The following is a 20148-nucleotide window of genomic DNA, read 5'->3' as shown; positions in this document are numbered from 1 at the left end:
TCCGCCTCCGTGTCCGGCCGCCAGCTGAAAAACCTGGGTAGTTGTGCGTTCAATCGCGACGCAAAGAGGTCGATGGAGAAGGGGCCCCATCGGGATGAAACGGCAGAGAAAACTGTCACATCTAAATTCCAGTTGCTGGAGTCGGACGTGAAACGCGAACTCCAGTCTGCCTGAACATTGTGGAGGCCCGGGAGGTACTCCGCCACCACCATGATATTCCTGGTCAAACAATGATCCCAGAAATCTCTTGCCAAGTGTGTCAGTACGGAGGAGCGCGTGCCTCCCATGCAATTGACGTAGCGGACCGCCGACACATTGTCCATACGGAGCCTGATACAGGCTCTGACGTTGCCGTTGACGAAACTCCGGATCGCTAAAGATCCTGCCAGGAGCTCCAGGGCGTTGATGTGAAGCTGCGATTCGTCCAGAGACCAGGGACCTCCGGTGGAGACGCCGTTGCAATGAGCCCCCCAGCTGGCATCTGATTCTATAATGAGGTCCGGCTGGGGACCAAAGATCGCCCTGCCATTCCCTACCGAGAGATTGTGGATCCACCACATTAATTCCTTTCTGGTCTCCCCGTCCAGAGCGAGGGTGTCTGCATAAGAGGCTCCCGCTCGTAGGTGCGCAATCTTGAGGCGCTGTAGTGCCCGGTAGTGGAGGGTGGCCAGAAAAATTGCTTGGCTGGACGAAGCCAAGAGACCGATTTATCCGCGCCAGATGCCTCAGGGACACTTGAGGTAAGGGAGTGACTTAACTCCTTGCGAATAGCTTGCACCTTCGATTGGGGAAGACTGAGTGTCTGAGCAACAGAGTCTATGGTAAAACAGAGAAACTCCATGGATGTGGAGGGGCTTAGACACGACTTTTTCTGATTGATTATGAAACCCAGACTGGAGATGAGCGCCATGGACATTTCTAAGTGTTCCTGGAGGACAGCAAGGCTATGAGCCATGAACAGAATATCGTCCAGGTAGATAATCAATCGCACTGCCAGGCAGTGCAGCGAAGCCACCACTGGGTGCATCAGCTTGGTGAAGCACCAGGGAGCGGAGGAGAGGCCGAAAGGGAGAGACGTGAAACTCCAAACCTGGTCGTTCCAGAGAAAACGTAGAAGATCCCTGGCGCAGGGAGCTACGGGGACCGTCGGATAAGCAACCCTTGAGGTCCAGTTTGGCCATCCAGTCTCCCGGGAGAAGCATGTCCCTTAGGAGGTGGATTCCCTCCATTTTGAAATGGCGATACTGGACAAATGCGTTTAGAGATTTGAGATTGATTACGGGGCGCATCTGGCCTCCTTTTTTCTGCACCAAAAAGATGTTGCCGACTACCCCGACGTGTCCTGTGGGGGCTAGTTCTATCGCCCCCTTCTGGAATAGGTCGACAATAAATGGGGACAAAACGGAAGCGTTTTTTTTCCGGTACAAAGACCCTATGACTGATCTCAATACTGGAAAATAGAAACGCTACTGTGAAAGTAGCCTTAGCAGAAAAGGGGGCACTCTTTAAAGGGAACCTGTCACCTGGATTTTGGGTATAGAGCTAAGGACATGGGCGGCTAGATGGCCGCTAGCACATCCGCAATACCCAGTCCCCATAGCTCTGTGTGCTTTTATTGTGTAAAAAAAACTGATTTGATACATATGCAAATTAACATAAAAGAGTCATATCTTACTTGTGTGACCAGAGAAGAGTCATATTTTCAAGCTCTGACCCATCTCAGGTTAATTTGCATATGTATCAAATCAGGTTTTTTACACAATAAAAGCACACAGAGCTATGGGGACTGGATATTGCGGATGTGCTAGCGGCCATCTAGCAACCCATGTCCTCAGCTCTATACCCAAAATCCAGGTGACAGGTTCCCTTTAAGATGTGTCAGTTTTGCACCAAAATTGCACAAAGTAAGCCAGCCAATAGTTAGTATAAAGTAGAACAAACATGTCTATTGTGCACCAAATTTATCTTCCTGCATGAACCACTGTGAAAAATTTGGTGCACGCTTAGGGCTCATGCACACGACCGTATGCCCTCCAAGACATATGGTCCGTGAGCGGGCTATATGTCCCGCAGTGGCATACATTGGTTGCACGGGAGCGCACAGCATCATAGGTTACTATGGTGCTGTACGCATCGGGCCGCCCGCGGGGCTATTGTCCCACACTCATAAAATCATATGAGTGCAGGACAATAGTCCCGCAGGTGGCCCGATGCGCACAGCATTATAGTAACCTATGATGTATGCCGCTCCGGGGCAAATGGCCTGCTCACGGACCATATGTCTTGGAGGGCATACAGTTGTGTGCATGAGCCCTTAGACTGCCTAAGTTTATGCTACATTTTAGACCGGATTATTAAATCTACCCTATAGAGTTTGCATGTCCACCCCATGTCCGTACAGCATGCATGATAATAAGCCCATACTAAGGTGTTTGCACGTTCTTGCTGTGTTCTCACCTTCTGTCAGCACTTAATAAAGGCGACATGATGTGATGATCACTGTGCTGCAAGTGGCAAGAACTCAGCATGAACCGGGCGGATCTCTCACTACATTCAAAGCACTTTCCTGACTGAATGTATAATGTCTATGTTGTGTGGTTTGCTTTTTAATTTCAAACATTTCCATTTCTGTGAGTTTTCACCCTGATGCAGATCTCAGTAGATGTAGTAAGAGCATTAACAGCATTGGTTAGTTTTTATATTTTTTCCTAACAGTATAGATTTAATACCTGGGATTGGCACCCACACTGTTTCTTCTATACCGGTCCTTACATGTCCATCCAGCAATACTTTTGCTGGGGGATACACATGCGCAGATATACTACTGTATGACTGCTATGGTCGCAGTGGTGCTAAATACCTTCCTTTGCCTTTCACTGGTACTCTACTTTCCCACCGATTCTGAGACAAAGCCGAGCACATGCAGTGAGTTCCCTGGAGAGCTGGAGCCATACTGCCTGTACTGCAACAGGATGGTCTCCAGCTTTCAACTGAAAAGCTTATGGATGTCTATGTATTTATGTATGTATTTTACGCACTTATATGGCGCTACTATATTCCGCAGCGCTTTACAGACATTAGGATCACTGTGTCCCCAATGGGGCTCACAATCTAAGTTCCCCATCAGTATGTCTTTGGAGTGTGGGAGGAAACCCACCCAAACATGGGGAGAGCATACAAACTCCATTCAGATGTGGTAGAGGAGAGGGGGGCTAAGACTGAGAAATCGGCGAGCTGGGGAAGGGCCGGTGAAGGAATGGCACCCACAAGGCATTATGGGGCTTGTAGTAAACAGCCTGTTCAGTGTCGCATAGAGGGGGAAAAAGGAGCCAAAAAGTCTACTAAAAATAAATTATCTTTTTATAGCCTGCAGACACTTCCTGTAAAAATGTATACCACTTTCTGAGTAAAGTATAGCACCACACGCCTAGATAGCGGACTTGCCTTACTGAGAAGCTAAAGGTAAAAACCAATGTGGCTGCACTTCCTTTTGGGTGCCTTAACGACGAACGGTTCCTATATGTCTTTGAGTAAAGCAGGTCCACATATAGGATGCTGTGTATTAAGCGGCAAGGGGATAGAAAAAAAAAAAAAAATATATATATATATATATATATATATATAATTTTCTCTCCTACCGTTCTGTGAGCACTCCTGCTCTGCGCATGAACTGTAACAGCTTCCTAGAGCAGGCTTTTGCTCTACAGCCAGGATCAGAGGTAGTTCCAGTTTCAGCTGTTAACTCCTTGATTGCACCACTCTGTGACCACGGCATGATAAAAGGGGATTTCTTCCACTAATTGGGTCTCAGCGATCTGATTGGAGGTTGGGTAAGCCCTCTGCAGTCAGCCCTTGGGACCTAGAAAGGACCCCAGGACTGTAAGTGCAGTAATTCCGCATGAGTGTTCCCCTAACTGCAGTCTGTGCCATAGAGACACAGAGCATAATGTATTAGCATAAAGGAGTTTTCTAATACATTAGAAGTATAAAATAATGTTGTCATATATAGTAATTCCTTAATGGATTTTTAGAAAAAAATATTATAAAAAAAGTTAACCAAAAATATAAATGGAGCTTGAAACACAATAAGTGATTTATTTTAAATACATTTTATTCTGCATATATTAGGTCCTATTCACATCTTGTTTTAGCTGTATGTTGAGTAGATACGTTTAGCCATACCGTAAAAAAAAAGTATTCAAACGTATGAAACTTTGTGGTTATCTATCCTTTTTTTAATGTGTATGTTTGACGGACGTGCATTGTCTTGTTTCTCTCAGTCTCCCATTCACTGCAATGTAAAAAAATAATAGTAAATAGTAATACATTTTGTTTCTATCCATTCTAATTTTTTCAGTGCGCACTTTGAACTACGTTTTCCTAATTATAGTCTATAGATACATCAAGGCATACATTTTTTATGTTTACAAATGTATTCGTTTGACGTAAAACAAAAATTAGATGTGAACAGCCCCTTACGAAAAAGCAAAAAACAAAACAAAAAAAAAACTACACTTATTAGTTATCCACATGACTGAAATAACCTGAACAACTCATGTTAAGGGTTATTTAGTGTGAAATCCGTACAGTAAAAAAAAAAAAAAAAACACATCAATGTCAAAAGTCACTTTTTCTATATTTACGACCAACAAAATGCACATAATGTTAATAAATGTGCACTCTCAAACACCACCATAAAAAATGCACTCTTTACCACAAAAGTTGAAGCCTTGCAAGTCGATAGAGTTTTATGTAAATTTTTACTGTGTTAGACCAAACACACACCGGCAAGTCCAATGCTCAAAACTCGCAGCGTGTGTCAGTGTGAGGTCCTGTTCCGACCTATACATATTTATAAGGCTGTGTGATCCTGAGAGTCCTGGAATCTATTGTATTCCACTGACCACATTATGTCAGTGTAATTCATTAAGGACTCTCAGGGTCACACAGCATTATAAAGGCTCATCCACACGTCTGTGTGGCCGGTGCTGACTGATGCAGACACATTCAACTTGAATGGGCCCACAATTCGCCCGCACTGCAAAAACAAAATGCATGTCCTATTTTTTTTGCAGTGCGGACGGAGGTATGGACCGAAATCCATGGAAGCACTCTATAATGATTCTGTGGAATTATGCTCCATGTCTCCGCACCATATCTTTAGTATTGCAGACCCTTTTAAGTGCGGGCCACAATACAGGCACGGCGGGCACATGTCTGTGCATGAGCCCTAATGCTGTGCGATCCTGTCAGAGGGGAGGAGGTCAGAGCAGGACCTCACACTGAGGCACGCTGCAAGTTTCTCTCATTGAACTGGCTTGGTGTATCTGCCCTTTAAAGGGGTTGTCCGGGATTGAGGACTTTGTTCCATTAGTACAAGACAGACATACAAATAACATACATCCATGTCCTACCTTTTCCACATGTTGCAGTTTGCTAATCATGCAGTAACTCGTGTAGGTGTGATATATAGACCACCTGATCAAGTTAAAGAACTAGATGATCTACTAGTTGAAGAAATAGCTAAAATGACAATGAAAGGAGAAGTTATCATTATGGGAGATTTCAATCTTCCAGATATAAACTGGAAAACCAAAATAGCAAGTTCTACCAGGAGTACAGATATTCTAAATTCCCTACTGGGGTTATCCCTACAACAAATGGTTGAGGAGCCAACCCGGAGGGAGGCCATTTTGGATTTGATATTCGCAAATGGGGATTCGGTATATGATGTCATTGTAGGCGAAACCTTGGGATCTAGTGATCACCAGTCAGTGTGGTTTAATATAAGAACTGTGAAAGAGTCCCACCACACAAAAACAAAAGTTTTAGATTTTAGAAAAACAGACTTTTCAAAAATGAAATTAGTCATAAATGAGTCCTTATCAGACTCGAACGGATTACATGGAGTCCAGGAGAAATGGGACTACTTAAAAGGTGCATTATTGAAGGCAACAGAAAATTGCATTAGACTTGTCAGTAAAAGCAAAAAAAGGAAGAGACCACTGTGGTACTCAGCAGAAGTGGCCCAAATCATTAAAAATAAAAAGCTAGCATTTTGTAATTATAAAAAAAAACAGAGCAATGAAGATAAGGAAATCTACAAGATTAGGCAGAAAGAGGCCAAGCAAGTTATAAGAACTTCTAAAGCTCAGGCAGAAGAAAAACTAGCTCAGTCTATGAAAAAAGGGGATAAGACATTCTTCAGATATATAAATGAAAAAAGGAAATTAAAACAAGGAATAACTAAATTAAAATCAAAGGACGGAAGGTATGTAGAAGAGAATAAAGGGCTAGCCGACTGCCTTAATGAATACTTCTGTTCAGTTTTTACAAAAGAAGGAGAAGGACCTCCACTAGAAAGGATGACTATTAAATCGTTTGATGCATGTGTCTTTACAGAGGAAGATGTTCTAAGTTTGCTGTCTAAAGTGAAGACAAATAAGTCACAGGGGCCTGATGAGATACACCCAAAATTATTAAAAGAGCTTAGTGGTGAGCTGGCAAAACCGTTAACAGATTTATTTAACCAATCATTAGTAACAGGAGTCGTCCCGGAAGATTGGAAATTGGCAAATGTCGTGCCCATTCACAAGAAAGGTAGTAGGGAGGAATCGAGCAACTATAGACCAGTGAGTCTGACATCAATAGTAGGCAAATTAATGGAAACCCTATTAAAGGATAGGATTGTGGAACATCTAAAATCCCATGGATTGAAAGATGAAAAACAGCATGGGTTTACTTCAGGGAGATCATGTCAAACAAATCTTATAGATTTTTTTGACTGGGTGACTAAAATAATAGACGGTGGAGGTGCAGTAGACATCGCATATCTAGATTTTAGTAAGGCTTTTGACACTGTCCCACATAGAAGACTTATCAATAAACTGCAGTCATTGAGCATGGACTCCCATATTGTTGAGTGGATTAGGCAGTGGCTGAGTGACAGACAACAGAGGGTTGTAGTCAATGGAGAACATTCAAAACAAGGTCATGTTACCAGTGGGATTCCACAGGGATCTGTACTGGGACCAATTTTGTTTAATATCTTCATAAGTGATATTGCAAAAGGCCTCGATGGTAAGGTTTGTCTTTTTGCTGATGACACAAAGATATGTAACAGGGTTGATGTTCCTGGAGGGAAACGCCAAATGGAAAAGGATTTAGGAAAACTAGAAGAATGGTCAGAACTCTGGCAACTGAAATTTAATGTGGATAAGTGCAAGATAATGCACCTGGGGCGTAAAAACCCAAGGGCAGAATATAGAATATTTGACACAGTCCTGACCTCAGTATCTGAGGAAAGGGATTTAGGAGTAATTATTTCAGAAGACTTAAAGGTGGGAAGACAATGTAATAAAGCGGCAAGAAATGCAAGCAGAATGCTTGGGTGTATAGGGAGAGGTATAAGCAGTAGAAAGAGTGAAGTGCTTATGCCGCTGTACAGAGCACTAGTGAAACCTCACTTGGAGTATTGTGCGCAGTACTGGAGGCCATATCTCCAGAAGGATATAGATACTCTAGAGAGAGTTCAGAGAAGAGCTACTAAACTAGTACATGGATTGCAGGATAAAACTTACCAGGAAAGGTTAAAAGACCTTAATATGTATAGCTTGGAAGAAAGAAGAGACAGAGGGGATATGATAGAAACTTTTAAATACATAAAGGGAATCAACACGGTAAAAGAGGAGAGAATATTTAAAAGAAGAAAAACTACCACAAGAGGACACAGTTTTAAATTAGAGGGGAAAAGGTTTAAAAGTAATATAAGGAAGTATTACTTTACTGAGAGAGTAGTGGATGCATGGAATAGCCTTCCTGCAGAAGTGGTAGCTGCAAATACAGTGAAGGAGTTTAAGCATGCATGGGATAGGCATAAGGCTATCCTTCATATAAGATAGGGCCAGGGACTATTCATATGATTCAGATATATTGGGCAGACTAGATGGGCCAAATGGTTCTTATCTGCCGACACATTCTATGTTTCTATGTTTCTGAAGCCCCGTTTTCTTCTAGGAAATTCTTCGCCGGAAGTGATGTACCGGGTCCCTTGCAGGAGCGCTGAAGCCTCTTCTTCCGGCTGCTCAGGGAACCTGGTGACGTCACTAGCACTGATGGGCGGGCTTTAGCGCTGCTCTAGCCAGTAAAACGGCTAGGGTAGCGCTAAAGACCTCCCAGCAGAGCCGGTGACGTCACTAAACACACTACCAGGCGGAAGCCTCTGCCTGGCAGTGTGTTACTGTAAACAAAAGAGCTTTTCCCCTCCGCGATTTAGCGTGGCGCAAAGGAGAGCATCGGAGCATGAACTGCCTGGGTGAAAATAGAGGTTTGTCCGGGATCTGCTCTGAACCCGGACAACCCCTTTAAAACTAACTTTACAGTGTTTCTAACCAAAATAAGTTTTCACTGACTTTGCTTTGCTTCCAAAACAGGGCCGAGAAGGTGCACAGATTGAACCTTGGGAGGATGCGGATTACCTCGTCTACAAGGTCACCGATAGATTTGGCTTCCTCCAGTAAGTGTCTGTTTCTTGTAGGGCTTGGGGAAGATTGTAAAGGGTGACAGATCTTGTGTGCAAGTTAATAACATTTTATCGCCAGAGTGTTCGGATGATTTAGTTTGTGCTTGCATGCCGATTTTCAGTTATTAAACTTTAATGTGTGTCTTTTTAAAATGAAATTATGTTAGTCTGGGGAGCACGCGTGATTCATTCAGAGCGTAAAATGAAGATGAACTGTTTCATTTACTGTTCTCTTTTCATTCTCTTCCTTCACCCCCTCCTACCGCCTTGTTTCTATGAACTTGTTGCTGTTTCAGTTAATATTTAACAGAGGAGTTTTCGAACCTTTATGAAATGGTCTGTAACGTGTTGCCAGTAAATATGTAACCGTATTACCAGTTGTCACTTCAGTACGGACAGAACGTCCGGCAGGTTATTATTAATTTTTAAGCTCCATTTATTCCAGGGAGCTGTATGTATGACAAGGGGGGTATAATATACAGGAATTAAAACACATTTAATAAGCATAGACTAACTTTGTGACCGACTAGTACAAGGGGGGAGACAACCCTAACATTGTGGGCTTACAGTCTACGAAGGAAGGGGAAAGGAGACAGGTGGGTTATTGCAGGTTGTAGGCTTTCCAGAGGTGGTGATTTTTCAAGTTGCGTGTGAAAGTTTGTATGTTAGGGGAGAGTCTTGGGGAAGATGATGATATTCAGAGTATGGGGGATGCATGGGAGAAATCGTGGAGATGATTGTGTGAGGATCAGACAAGAGGAGAGATCTTGGGCGGAAGTCGGTAAGGTGTTGCAGTCCCCCATGAAAGTACAGCTAAGGACTCTGTGAGACCCAGAAAGTTAAACTTTCCTGAAAAAAAGGATGAAGGAAAGCTTGTTGCATGTGTTCTTTCTAGAGAGAGCAAGTAAGGGAGTAGCGGTTTAAGCAGTGTGGCAGTGGATCAGTGAAAGGAGAGAGATAGAAAAGTGGGGATTTGCTGGGGGGGTATGAGGAGATGTAAGTTGGCGTGAGAAGGATAGGGTGTTAGGTGGCAGTGTGTGTCTAGGAAGGAAGCGATGGTTTAGATGGAGGTCAGCCAAATCAGTTGGGTGACAGGGTAAAAGGGCAGGAGAGAAACAGTAAATAGTTCTCTGCTGTGTGTAGGAGTCTATAGATTACTGTATTACCTGAATACTTAATGTGAAGGACAGTTCTTATTTGCTTTTATTCTACATGTCAGACGAGAAGTACCAGTCCTCACATGTATTGATGTTCTACTGCTCTACCCTACTACTTGCTTCATTAAGCCTCTTTATTACAGTAGGTAGCCCTAACATTAGTACCTACTGAAAATCTGCTAAGAACGTTGAGCAACAATACTATTTCCACAGTATGCACACTTAAAGGGGTTGTCCCACAAAAAATATTCTACCATTTTCAAACCAGCACCTGGATCTGTATACTTTTGTAATTTCATGTAATTAAACATTTCTTATAGCCACTGAGTTATTCAATAAAATGTATCTGTGCATGGGCGATGCTGGAGATGGTTGATGGTGGAACAAGAGATTGGCTGCCGGTAATAATCCCAGTTACTAACATTGTTCTCCATTCACATCATGCACTTAGTTGACTTGTAGTTTTGACCAAGGTGGACTAAAAAATATGAAACCTTGAGACTGGTAAATTACAAATTGTTTTATTTGATGACAAGCTAAGGCTACTTTGACACCAGCGTTAATATTTTCCGGTACTGAGATCAGTCATAGGTTCTCAATACCGGAAAAAACGCTTCAGTTTTGTCCCCATTCATTGTCAATGGGGAGAAAACGTAACTGAACTGAACAGAACGGAATGCACCAGAATGCATTCCGTTCCGTTCTCATACCGGAGAGCAAACCGCAGCATGCATACCAGCTATGCCAGAATAACACATTTATTGCATGACATAGTTGTGCTGTCACCTCGTAAATCAGTTTCAAAGTATCTTGCCATATAGGGTAGGTACCCCAAAACAAAACCATACCTTTTCTTGTTAAAATCTGATTTGCTAATCCTGAGAAATGCTTTCCGCAGCGCTTTACAGACTTTATCATCAGGCTGTCCCCAATGGGGCTCGCAATCTAGATTTCCCTATTGGTATGTCTTTGGAGTGCGATAGGAAACCCACCCAAACACTGGGAGAACATACAAACTCCATGCAGATGTTGTCCTTGGTCGGATTTGACCACTGAGCCGGTACCTGCTCTAAAATCTTAAGAACTGTAAATCAATTGCTGAGTGTTACTGGTGGAGTGATGGTGGAGGAGCTCTGCCCAGTGGCACACCAAAATCTTCTCTGTATTTAGTGAAGCATTTCTCAGGTTTGGAAGACAGAATTTTCTCAAGAAAAATAGGGTTATGTTTAGGGGCACCCACCACACATGGCGGTCTGCTTCCTTTTAATATAACTATTTTGGAGATGACAGCCGTATGTATGCTAGGGCTTGGCACACGAGGATATTAAGCATCTGTTATATTGTTCCCAAATATGTGGCCCATAAATACTCAGAGGGACTTGCCAAACCTCCATACTGATGTGTTTCTCATTCCTTGAGTAAAAGAAAAATCAGTCTTCCATAGATGCAGTGCTGGACTGTAGCACTTGAGACGCCTAAGTCTACTTTCACACTAGTGTTTTGGCTTTCCGTTTGTGAGACCCGTCATGGGCTCCTCACAAGAGGTCCAAAACGGATCAGTTTTGCCCTAACACTGGGTTCAGACCTGAGCGTTCTGAAACGAGCGCTCTGTATGCGCGATTGTACCGGTGTTTACAATCGCGCATACAGAGACTGGCTTTCACACATTGTCGCGCGTTCCCGAATTTCTATGTGCGGGAACGCGCGACAAACGCCCAAAAAAAAGCTCAAGCACTTGTTTGAGCGTCGGGCGTTTTACAGCGCGATCGTACGCGCTGTAAAACGCCCAGGTGAGAACCATTCCCATAGGGAATCATTGGTTCTTGCCTGTTGTGCGTTTTACAGCGCGTAGGAACGCGCTGTAAAACGCTCAGGTGTGAACCCAGCGTAATGCATTCTGAATGGAAAAGGATCCGCTCAGAATGCATCAGTTTGCCTCCGTTAAGTCTCCATTCCGCTCTGGAGGCTGACACAAAAACACTGCCTGCAGCGTTTTGCTGTCTGCCTGACCAAGCGAAGCCAAACCGATCCGTCCCGACACACAATGTTAGTCAATGGGGACAGATCCGTTTTTTCTGACACAATCTGGCACAATAGAAAATGGATCCGTCCGCCATTGACTTTCAATGGTGTTCATGACTGATCTGTCATGGCTGTAGAAGACATTAATACAACCGGATCTGTTAATGACTGATTCATGCGGTTGTATTATTGTAACAAAAGCGTTTTTGCAGATCCATGACTGATCGGCCCAAAATGCTACTGTGAAAGTAGCCTTACACTATATTTGCATTACGGTCCATGTTTCTTATATCTATAATATTCTTATAAGTTACATTTTTGCAGGTGTAGCTGCTAGGATCCCTATGGATCTCAACAACATCCTGCGTCTAATTTTAGGAGTGAGTGCATCCCCATTAGGCCATTTCACACAGTCAGTGTTTGAACAGTGATTTCCACAGTGACCGTGAGCCAAAACCAGGTGTAAATTTTTCCCTTATACATTATGTTTGTGTAGCCTTCACTCCTGGTTTTGGCTCACAATCACTGATGGAAATCCCTGGTCAAACACTGTATGAATGCAGCCTAAAGGGCCCATTACACGGGATGAGAATCCGCCAGATATTTGCTAACAAGCATTAAAGGGATTCTGTCACCTCCCCTAACCCAAAAAACGATTTTAAAGCAGCCATGAAGCACAGCTTACCTTGATTAGGCTGTGCTCTTTTATCTTGTAATCCGTCCAGTAGTTTCTGCAAAAAACGACTTTTATTGATATGCAAATGTGTCCTGAAGGTGCCCAGAGGGGCGTTTTGTTCCTCTTAGAGAGCCCAGTACCGCCCCTCTTACAGTGCCCAGCCCGCCTTCCTTGCACTGTCTAACCGCCCCCAGCCTGCCACAGCCTCTCCTCCCCCCTCCCTCACGCCGAACGAACTCTCGCACAGGCGCAGTACCCACTGAGGGCTGCGCCTGTGCGATCAGCAGGAGACTGAGGGCAGGAGCTTCATCCTCGTCACTGGGCATGCGCCGAGCCCAGTGATGTCCGATGCTCGCTCTTCCCTGCTGACTGAGGGAAGAGCGAGCATCGGACGTCACTGGGCTCGGCGCATGCCCAGTGACGAGGATGAAGCTCCTGCCCTCAGTCTCCTGCTGATCGCACAGGCGCAGCCCTCAGTGGGTACTGCGCCTGTGCGAGAGTTCGTTCGGCGTGAGGGAGGGGGGAGGAGAGGCTGTGGCAGGCTGGGGGCGGTTAGACAGTGCAAGGAAGGCGGGCTGGGCACTGTAAGAGGGGCGGTACTGGGCTCTCTAAGAGGAACAAAACGCCCCTCTGGGCACCTTCAGGACACATTTGCATATCAATAAAAGTCGTTTTTTGCAGAAACTGCTGGACGGATTACAAGATAAAAGAGCACAGCCTAATCAAGGTAAGCTGTGCTTCATGGCTGCTTTAAAATCGTTTTTTGGGTTAGGGGAGGTGACAGAATCCCTTTAATAGGAACACTCGTTGGCGATTATCTGGCGGTGTAAAGGTGCCACCCATTACCCGATGAACGAGTGGATCGCTCATTCATCGGGTAATAGGATCATTGGTGCGGACACCTAAATAATCATTTTCTGCAGACAGATCGTGCCATCTAATCACGCTCCGCAGGCAAACAGTGAGTCTGCATGGGGAAGACCGGTGGCATTAGCGCTCACTCCTCCCTTTTACTGTGGAGGAGATCACTGCATGTAAATGCATTAGTCTCCTCCACTGATGAGAAGGCGATTGCCTGGTAAAGAACGCTTCCTTCCTGATAATCGCCCGCTGAATTGTCCTGTCTAAAGGGATCTTTAGGCTTTGTTCACATTCTCGTTTTTCACGGACAAGTGATATCCACAGACAGCACACATACACAATGATTAATGTTTGTCTCCCACATCGGTGGTTTTCCAAGAATCACGAGCAGTACTTTGGTCCGCAATGCAGACCAAATATGCCCATTAATGTCTGTGAAAAACCACTAACCACACAGATGGCATCCTTTCATGGACCATTGGTAGGAGATGTTCTGGAAAATAATTTTCAGCTGAGCAGTGTCTGTGGAATACGGATGATACACGGAGGTAAAAAAAAATGGACACACAGACCAAACACTGTTTCTTCACAGATGAAACACGCATTGCTTTTCCACGGACGTGGACTAAAATGTGAACAAGGCCTTATTTTAGGCTGTGGCTTCCTATTAAAAAAATAGTAGTAGTTTTGGAAACGTCTAGCTCTGTATATAGAATATGTCTCCAGTTCTCCCTTGCTTTTTGGATTGATGGTTCCAGCTGAAATCCAGTGTAGATGTCACAATTATAGTTTTAAGCTGCCCATTTCTAAACTGAAATTACAAGGTTGCTATCTTATCTCCAGCACAAGTACTGTATCTTCATGCCTTAAGTATATTTATAGAAGCAATTCAGATGTTATAAGGCTGTTAAGCCCATCTTAAATTCTGTAGCACTTTCCTCAAATGCTTCATGTTCTGAATTATGTTATTTTGAGGGGCCATTTTTAGACTTTTATGGTTAAGCACTTTTTCATATTACACTGTTGCCTGCAGCGCACATAAAAATGTTGAAGCTACAAATTAAAACTAGTCTAATATATTATTGATTAGCCATTTCAATGTAAATTAAGTGAGTTTTGTGTCTACAGGGTCAGACTGGCAGAGTTTTATTCACTGGCCTGTAAAATTGTCATAAACTAGCATGGGAACGTTTAACCCCTAGTGATAGAAAGGCTTTGGCAATTACACTTTTAGATCTTCCATATAGTGTAGCATTTTTAGCTTTCGAATGTTTGTATGTCCTGCAACTTGGAAAATCCAATTAATAAGCAGCGCTTGAAACAATTGTTGTAGAGCAGGCGAAATGAACACTTACGTCCTCCATAGTTTCTCTTTAACGTCATATTTTGAGTAGTCTAGAGTCTGCAAGTGCTACTTTTCTGTAATATTTGAAGGGGTTCTCCAAAATCGGGAACCCTGTTTCATATGTACAGGCAAGGTGCAAGGGTGAAAAAAAAAAAAGACTCGCCTGTGTCCATTTTCAGCGCCGAGCTCCCTTCTCTGCTTCCGGTCACAAACTGTGATGTACTGTCTACACATGTCACCACTGCTGGCCAATCGGTTGACTCAGCAGGGGCAGCAGTCAGGTGCCGTGCCTGCACACATAACTGCTGAGTCCATTGATTGGACCGAGTTTTAAGGTGATTTTTAGGTGGCACATCGCACTCTTAGTCCAAAGGGGAGCATAAGCAGAGGAGAGTGGAGATGGTTTGGATGGGCTTTTCACATGGGAGAGGTTTCTGGCAGTAGTTTACTACGCTCTCCCTGCTGAGAGCACACACGCTTGGCAGAAACAACTGACCATTGTTGTGTAGCCACTTTTAGAAGTCATCTAAGAGGTGCCTTTTTCGATTTAGACTGCACACCCAAGGGTGCCACCAGCCTTTCTGCCAAATTCTCAACCTAAACTCTTTCATCCAGCTCTACTGTTAAAGACATACTTGGAAAACATTACATACAGTGCTACAAAACAGAGTAATATAGTATCACATACCTCTTACATCCAGTAATGTCTCCTCTGATGTAGACATTCTCCATCAAAATGATTTTCCTTATTTTCTCCAATAAGACTAGACAGCAATGATGATTTCTTTCGGCCATCTCTTGTCTTGGCAGAGTTTGACAAACGGACATCTTGGTTTCCTACTTTTCCATCCTCCTCCACACATTCTGAACACCCCATTCTGCCACCCGAAATACTGTGCCCACTGTGCTCCCCAACACTATTCTTCAGAAAGTCCACCTGAAAATACTAGTACCATGCAGATAGTGCCCCTTCAATAATTATTGGCACAGTGCCCTAAAAAATAACTGTACCCAGCATATAGTGTCCCTGACACTTATTACCATAAATATAGTTTTTTCCAAAAATATCTATGCTAAGCTCATACTGTGCCAGGATGCCCCCACTGTAACAGTCCTCCCAAAAATGCTCCGTAATAACGTGTATCAGTACCAAAAATTACCCCCTTTTAGTGCCCCCAGTAGAATTAATGTCCCGATAGTGGCCCCCTTATAATGTGTGCCAGTACATAAATGCTCCTTCTTAAAGCCCTCAATGTCTTCATAGTGCTTCCCCCATTGTGATCCAACAGCATGCTGCCAAATAAAATTATTAAACTCAAATTCTTACCTCCATTCAGTCAGCAATGCGGTGGAAGATGCAGACCTTTTCCAGTCTGTGCTCTGAGCTGTATGCAGCCCGGCTCAGGCGGTGCGATGATGATGACACCAGCCTCTAATAGGCTACATGAGCTAAGACTATAGCCTATTAGAGGGAATGGTGAGGCAGGGAGACATGGCTCCCGTGCCCCGCCACATCCTTCAACCGTATCGCGATCCACAATGGAAGCGCTCAGAGCCCCCACTTGCCCTAACCTGGCGCCGCCTAGGGCAATCGCCTCACCTCAATGGCGGAGCACCCCTGTGCACCCCCCATTGAGGGCATGAGTGATTGCAATCTCTGTACAGCTAGACGCATATTTTGGTGCAGTATAAGCAACAGAAAATGTGTTTTGAAACCTGACCTTTTGACAGGTTGTCCTTGTAACACTGATCTACATTTGGGTAGTTAAAACCGCACGTATTCAAAAGTTGTAATTCATTCTTGCCTTCTTTTAATGTGTTGGGGTAATGGATCATGCTTCATATAGTTCACCATCCATGGTGCTAAATTCTTTTGGAGTTTGTTGGTACCTGAAATCACATTAAGGGTCCATTCACACGTCCGTGTGTGTTTTGCGGATCCGCAAAACACAGACATCGGCGATGTGCGTTCCGCATTTTGCGGACCGCATATCGTCGACACTTAATAGAAAATGCCTAATCTTGTCCGCAATTGCCGACAAGAATAGGAAATGTTCTATTTTTTTCGAGAACGGAATTGTGGACCCGGAAGTGCTGCCCCATATAAATGAATGGGTCCGCAATTCCGTTCCGCAAAATGCGGAATGAAATTGCAGACTTGTGAATGGGTTGCAGTCCTTCAAAATCCTTGTATAAAATGGTTGTGAAAATGAGGAGCATGCATCTATGAATGCTGACCAGCCGCAGGATTGTGGCCTTCCTCTTCCCGTAATGTTTGCATGCGTCAGTTTTGGTTTCCTTGGAACTTCCCAGCTCGTGGTTTCTGGTTTAAACTCTGGAGGTAAACTTTGCTTTGCACAATGGGTGTGATCGGTTTCTTTCCTTAACTTGTGGTAAGAGTCTCAATGTTACAAAGAATGTCTTTGGAAAATTGAAGATATTCAGCTTCCATATAACTATGGGTTTGTGTTTCTGCGGTCTATAATGTTGTCTTTTCATTTGGCCTGGCAGATTGCATTCTGTGTGCAGTATGATAACCATATATAATCATGAGTGTTGTGAACAAGGTCAGAATGATTCATGCATGTAAAAAGTGAGAAATGGCTCTATCTACACTGAACGAAAATATAAACGCAACACTTTTGCAGTATTTCTCCCATTTTGCATGAGCTGAACTCAAAGATCTGAAACATTTTCTACATACCCACAAGACCCATTACTCTAAAATACTGTTCACAAATCTGTCTAAATCTGTGTTAGTGAGCACTTCTCCTTTGCCAAGATAATCCATCCCACCGCATATCAAGGTGCTGATTAGACATGAATATTGCACAGGTGTGCCTTAGACTGCCCACAATAAAAGACCACTCTGAAATGTGCAGTTTGATCACACAGCACAATGCCACAGATATCGCAACGTTTGAGGGAGCGTGCAATTGGCATACTGACTGCAGGAATGTCTACCAGAGCTGTTGCCCGTGCAATGAATGTTAATTTCTCTACCATAAGCAGTCTCCAAAGGCGTTTCAGAGAATTTGGCAGTAAATCCAACCGGCCTCACAACCGCAGACCACGTGTAACGACACCAGCCCAGGACCTCCACAACCAGCATGTTCACCTCCATGATCTTCAGAGACCAGCCACCCAGACAGCTGCAGCAACAATCGGTTTGCATAACTAAAGAATTTCTGCACAAACCGTCAGAAACTGTCTCGGGGAAGCTCATCTGCATGCTCGTCTTCCTCATCGGGGTCTGGACCTGACTGCAGTTCGTTGTCGTAACGGACCTGAGTGGGCAAATGCTCACATTCGATGGCGTCTGGCACGTTGGAGAGGCGTTCTGTTCACGGATGAGTCTCGTTTTTCACTGTTCAGGGCAGATGGCAGACAGCTTGTGTGGGCAGGCATATGTTATGGACAACGAACACAGGTGCATTTTATTGATTGCATTTTGAATGCACAGTGATACCGTGACGAGATCCTGAGGCCCATTGTTGTGCCATTCATCCACGACCATCACCTCATGTTGCAGCATGATAATGCACGGCCCCATTGCAAGGATCTGTACACAATTCCTGGAAGCTGAAAACATCCCGGTTCTTGCATGGCCAGCATACTCACCGGACAGGTCACCCATTGAGCATGTTTGGGATGATCTGGATCGGCGTATACGACAGCGTGTTCCAGTTCCTGCCAATATTCTGCAGCTTTGCACAGCTATTGAAGAGGAGTGGGCCAACATTCCACAGGCCACAATCAACAACCTGATCAACTCTATGCGACGGTGATGTGTTGCACTGCGTGAGGCAAATGGTGGCCACACCAGATACTGACTGGTTTTCAGAAAATCTTTGAGTTCAGCTCATGCAAAATGGGAGCAAAACCGAAAGTGTTGCGTTTATATATTTTTTCACTGTATGTATCGAGAATGTGAACAAGAAAAGCGCAAGGCGCTACAGTATGGATGCAGCTCTCTGCTTTATTTGCCTTTCATCTAACAAAATAAAGTCAAGTTGCTCTCGAAGTAAATTATTTATATGCAGAAAGAAATATCCTACAAGAGGCACCTCAGAGTGTTCAGCAGTGGTCCACATGGAATATGATGCTACTATCTTTTGTTTTTATTAAAGTTCTAGTCTCATGAAGTCTACCCCTTTCTATATGTCCATATGAGGAAACGTATGGCTAGCTACAGGTTCCCCATTCTGATAACAGCTGATTGCTGAGAGATTCTGAACCTGGACCTGTGTTCATCAACTGGTCACTGGGCCATCTTTAATATACAAAGGGGTTATCTTTGTGAGACCTCTTTTAACCTTCTGCCGTCACACTAACGCCGAAAGGCGTCAATGCTGCGGCGCTGCCAGGTCACACTAACGCCGATTGGCGTCATCTCGCGTGAGCCGAGATTTCCTGTGAACGCGCGCACACAGGCGCGCGCGCTCACAGGAACGGAAGGTAAGCGAGTGGATCTCCAGCCTGCCAGCGGCGATCGCTCGCTGGCAGGCTGGAGATCCGAATTTTTTAACCCCTAACAGGTATATTAGACGCTGTTTTCATAACAGCGTCTAATATACCTCCTACCTGGTCCTCTGGTGGTCCCTTTTGTTAGGATCGACCACCAGAGGACTCAGGTAGGTCAGTACAGTCGCACCAAACACTACACTACACCCCCCCCCCCCCCCGTCACTTATTAACCCCTTATAAACCCCTGATCACCCCATATAAACTCCCTGATCACCCCCCTGTCATTGATCACCGCCCTGTCATTGATCACCCCCCCTGTCAGGCTCCGTTCAGACGTCCGTATGATTTTTACGGATCCACGGATACATGGATCGGATCCGCAAAAAGCATACGGACGTCTGAATGGAGCCTTACAGGGGGGTGATCAATGACAGGCGGGTGATCACCCATATACACTCCCTGATCACCCCCCTGTCATTGATAACCCCCCTGTAAGGCTCCATTCAGACGTCCGCATGCGTTTTGTGGATCCGATCCATGGATCCGTAAAAAATCATGCGGATGTCTGAATGGAGCCTTACAGGGGGGGTGATCAGTGACAGGGGGGTGATTACCCTGATCACCCCCTGTCATTGATAACCCCCCTGTAAGGCTCCATTCAGACGTCAGCATGCGTTTTGTGGATCCGATCCATGTATCCATGGATCCGTAAAAAATCATGCGGATGTCTGAATGGAGCCTTACAGGGGGGGTGATCAGTGACAGGGGGGTGATCACCCTGATTACCCTGATCACCCCCTGTCATTGATAACCCCCCTGTAAGGCTCCATTCAGACGTCCGCATGCGTTTTGTGGATCCGATCCATGGATCCGTAAAAAATCATGCGGATGTCTGAATGGAGCCTTACAGGGGGGGTGATCAGTGACAGGGGGGTGATTACCCTGATCACCCCCTGTCATTGATAACCCCCCTGTAAGGCTCCATTCAGACGTCAGCATGCGTTTTGTGGATCCGATCCATGGATCCGTAAAAAATCATGCGGATGTCTGAATGGAGCCTTACAGGGGGGGTGATCAGTGACAGGGGGGTGATTACCCT

At 44.6% G+C, this 20148-nt stretch overlaps 1 protein-coding gene across 3 annotated transcripts in view; it reads left to right on the top strand.

Moving 5' to 3' along the window:
* The window catches only part of USP6NL (USP6 N-terminal like), a 153313-nt gene that overhangs the window by 79415 nt on the left and 53750 nt on the right, over positions 1 to 20148 (top strand). For all 3 annotated transcript variants that reach the window (XM_044280074.1, XM_044280072.1, XM_044280073.1), the window contains one exon: positions 8433 to 8515. Coding sequence is in view for 2 of the 3 variants with exons in the window: in XM_044280072.1 (XP_044136007.1) it covers positions 8433 to 8515 (83 nt within the window). In the remaining variant the exon portion in view is untranslated. The remainder of the gene's footprint in view (positions 1 to 8432; positions 8516 to 20148) is intronic.

This window comes from Bufo gargarizans, chromosome 2, assembly GCF_014858855.1.
Source record: "Bufo gargarizans isolate SCDJY-AF-19 chromosome 2, ASM1485885v1, whole genome shotgun sequence".
Taxonomy (NCBI): domain Eukaryota; kingdom Metazoa; phylum Chordata; class Amphibia; order Anura; family Bufonidae; genus Bufo; species Bufo gargarizans.
Note: the sequence above shows the minus strand (reverse complement) of the source record. Positions and strands in the feature narration are given on the sequence as shown.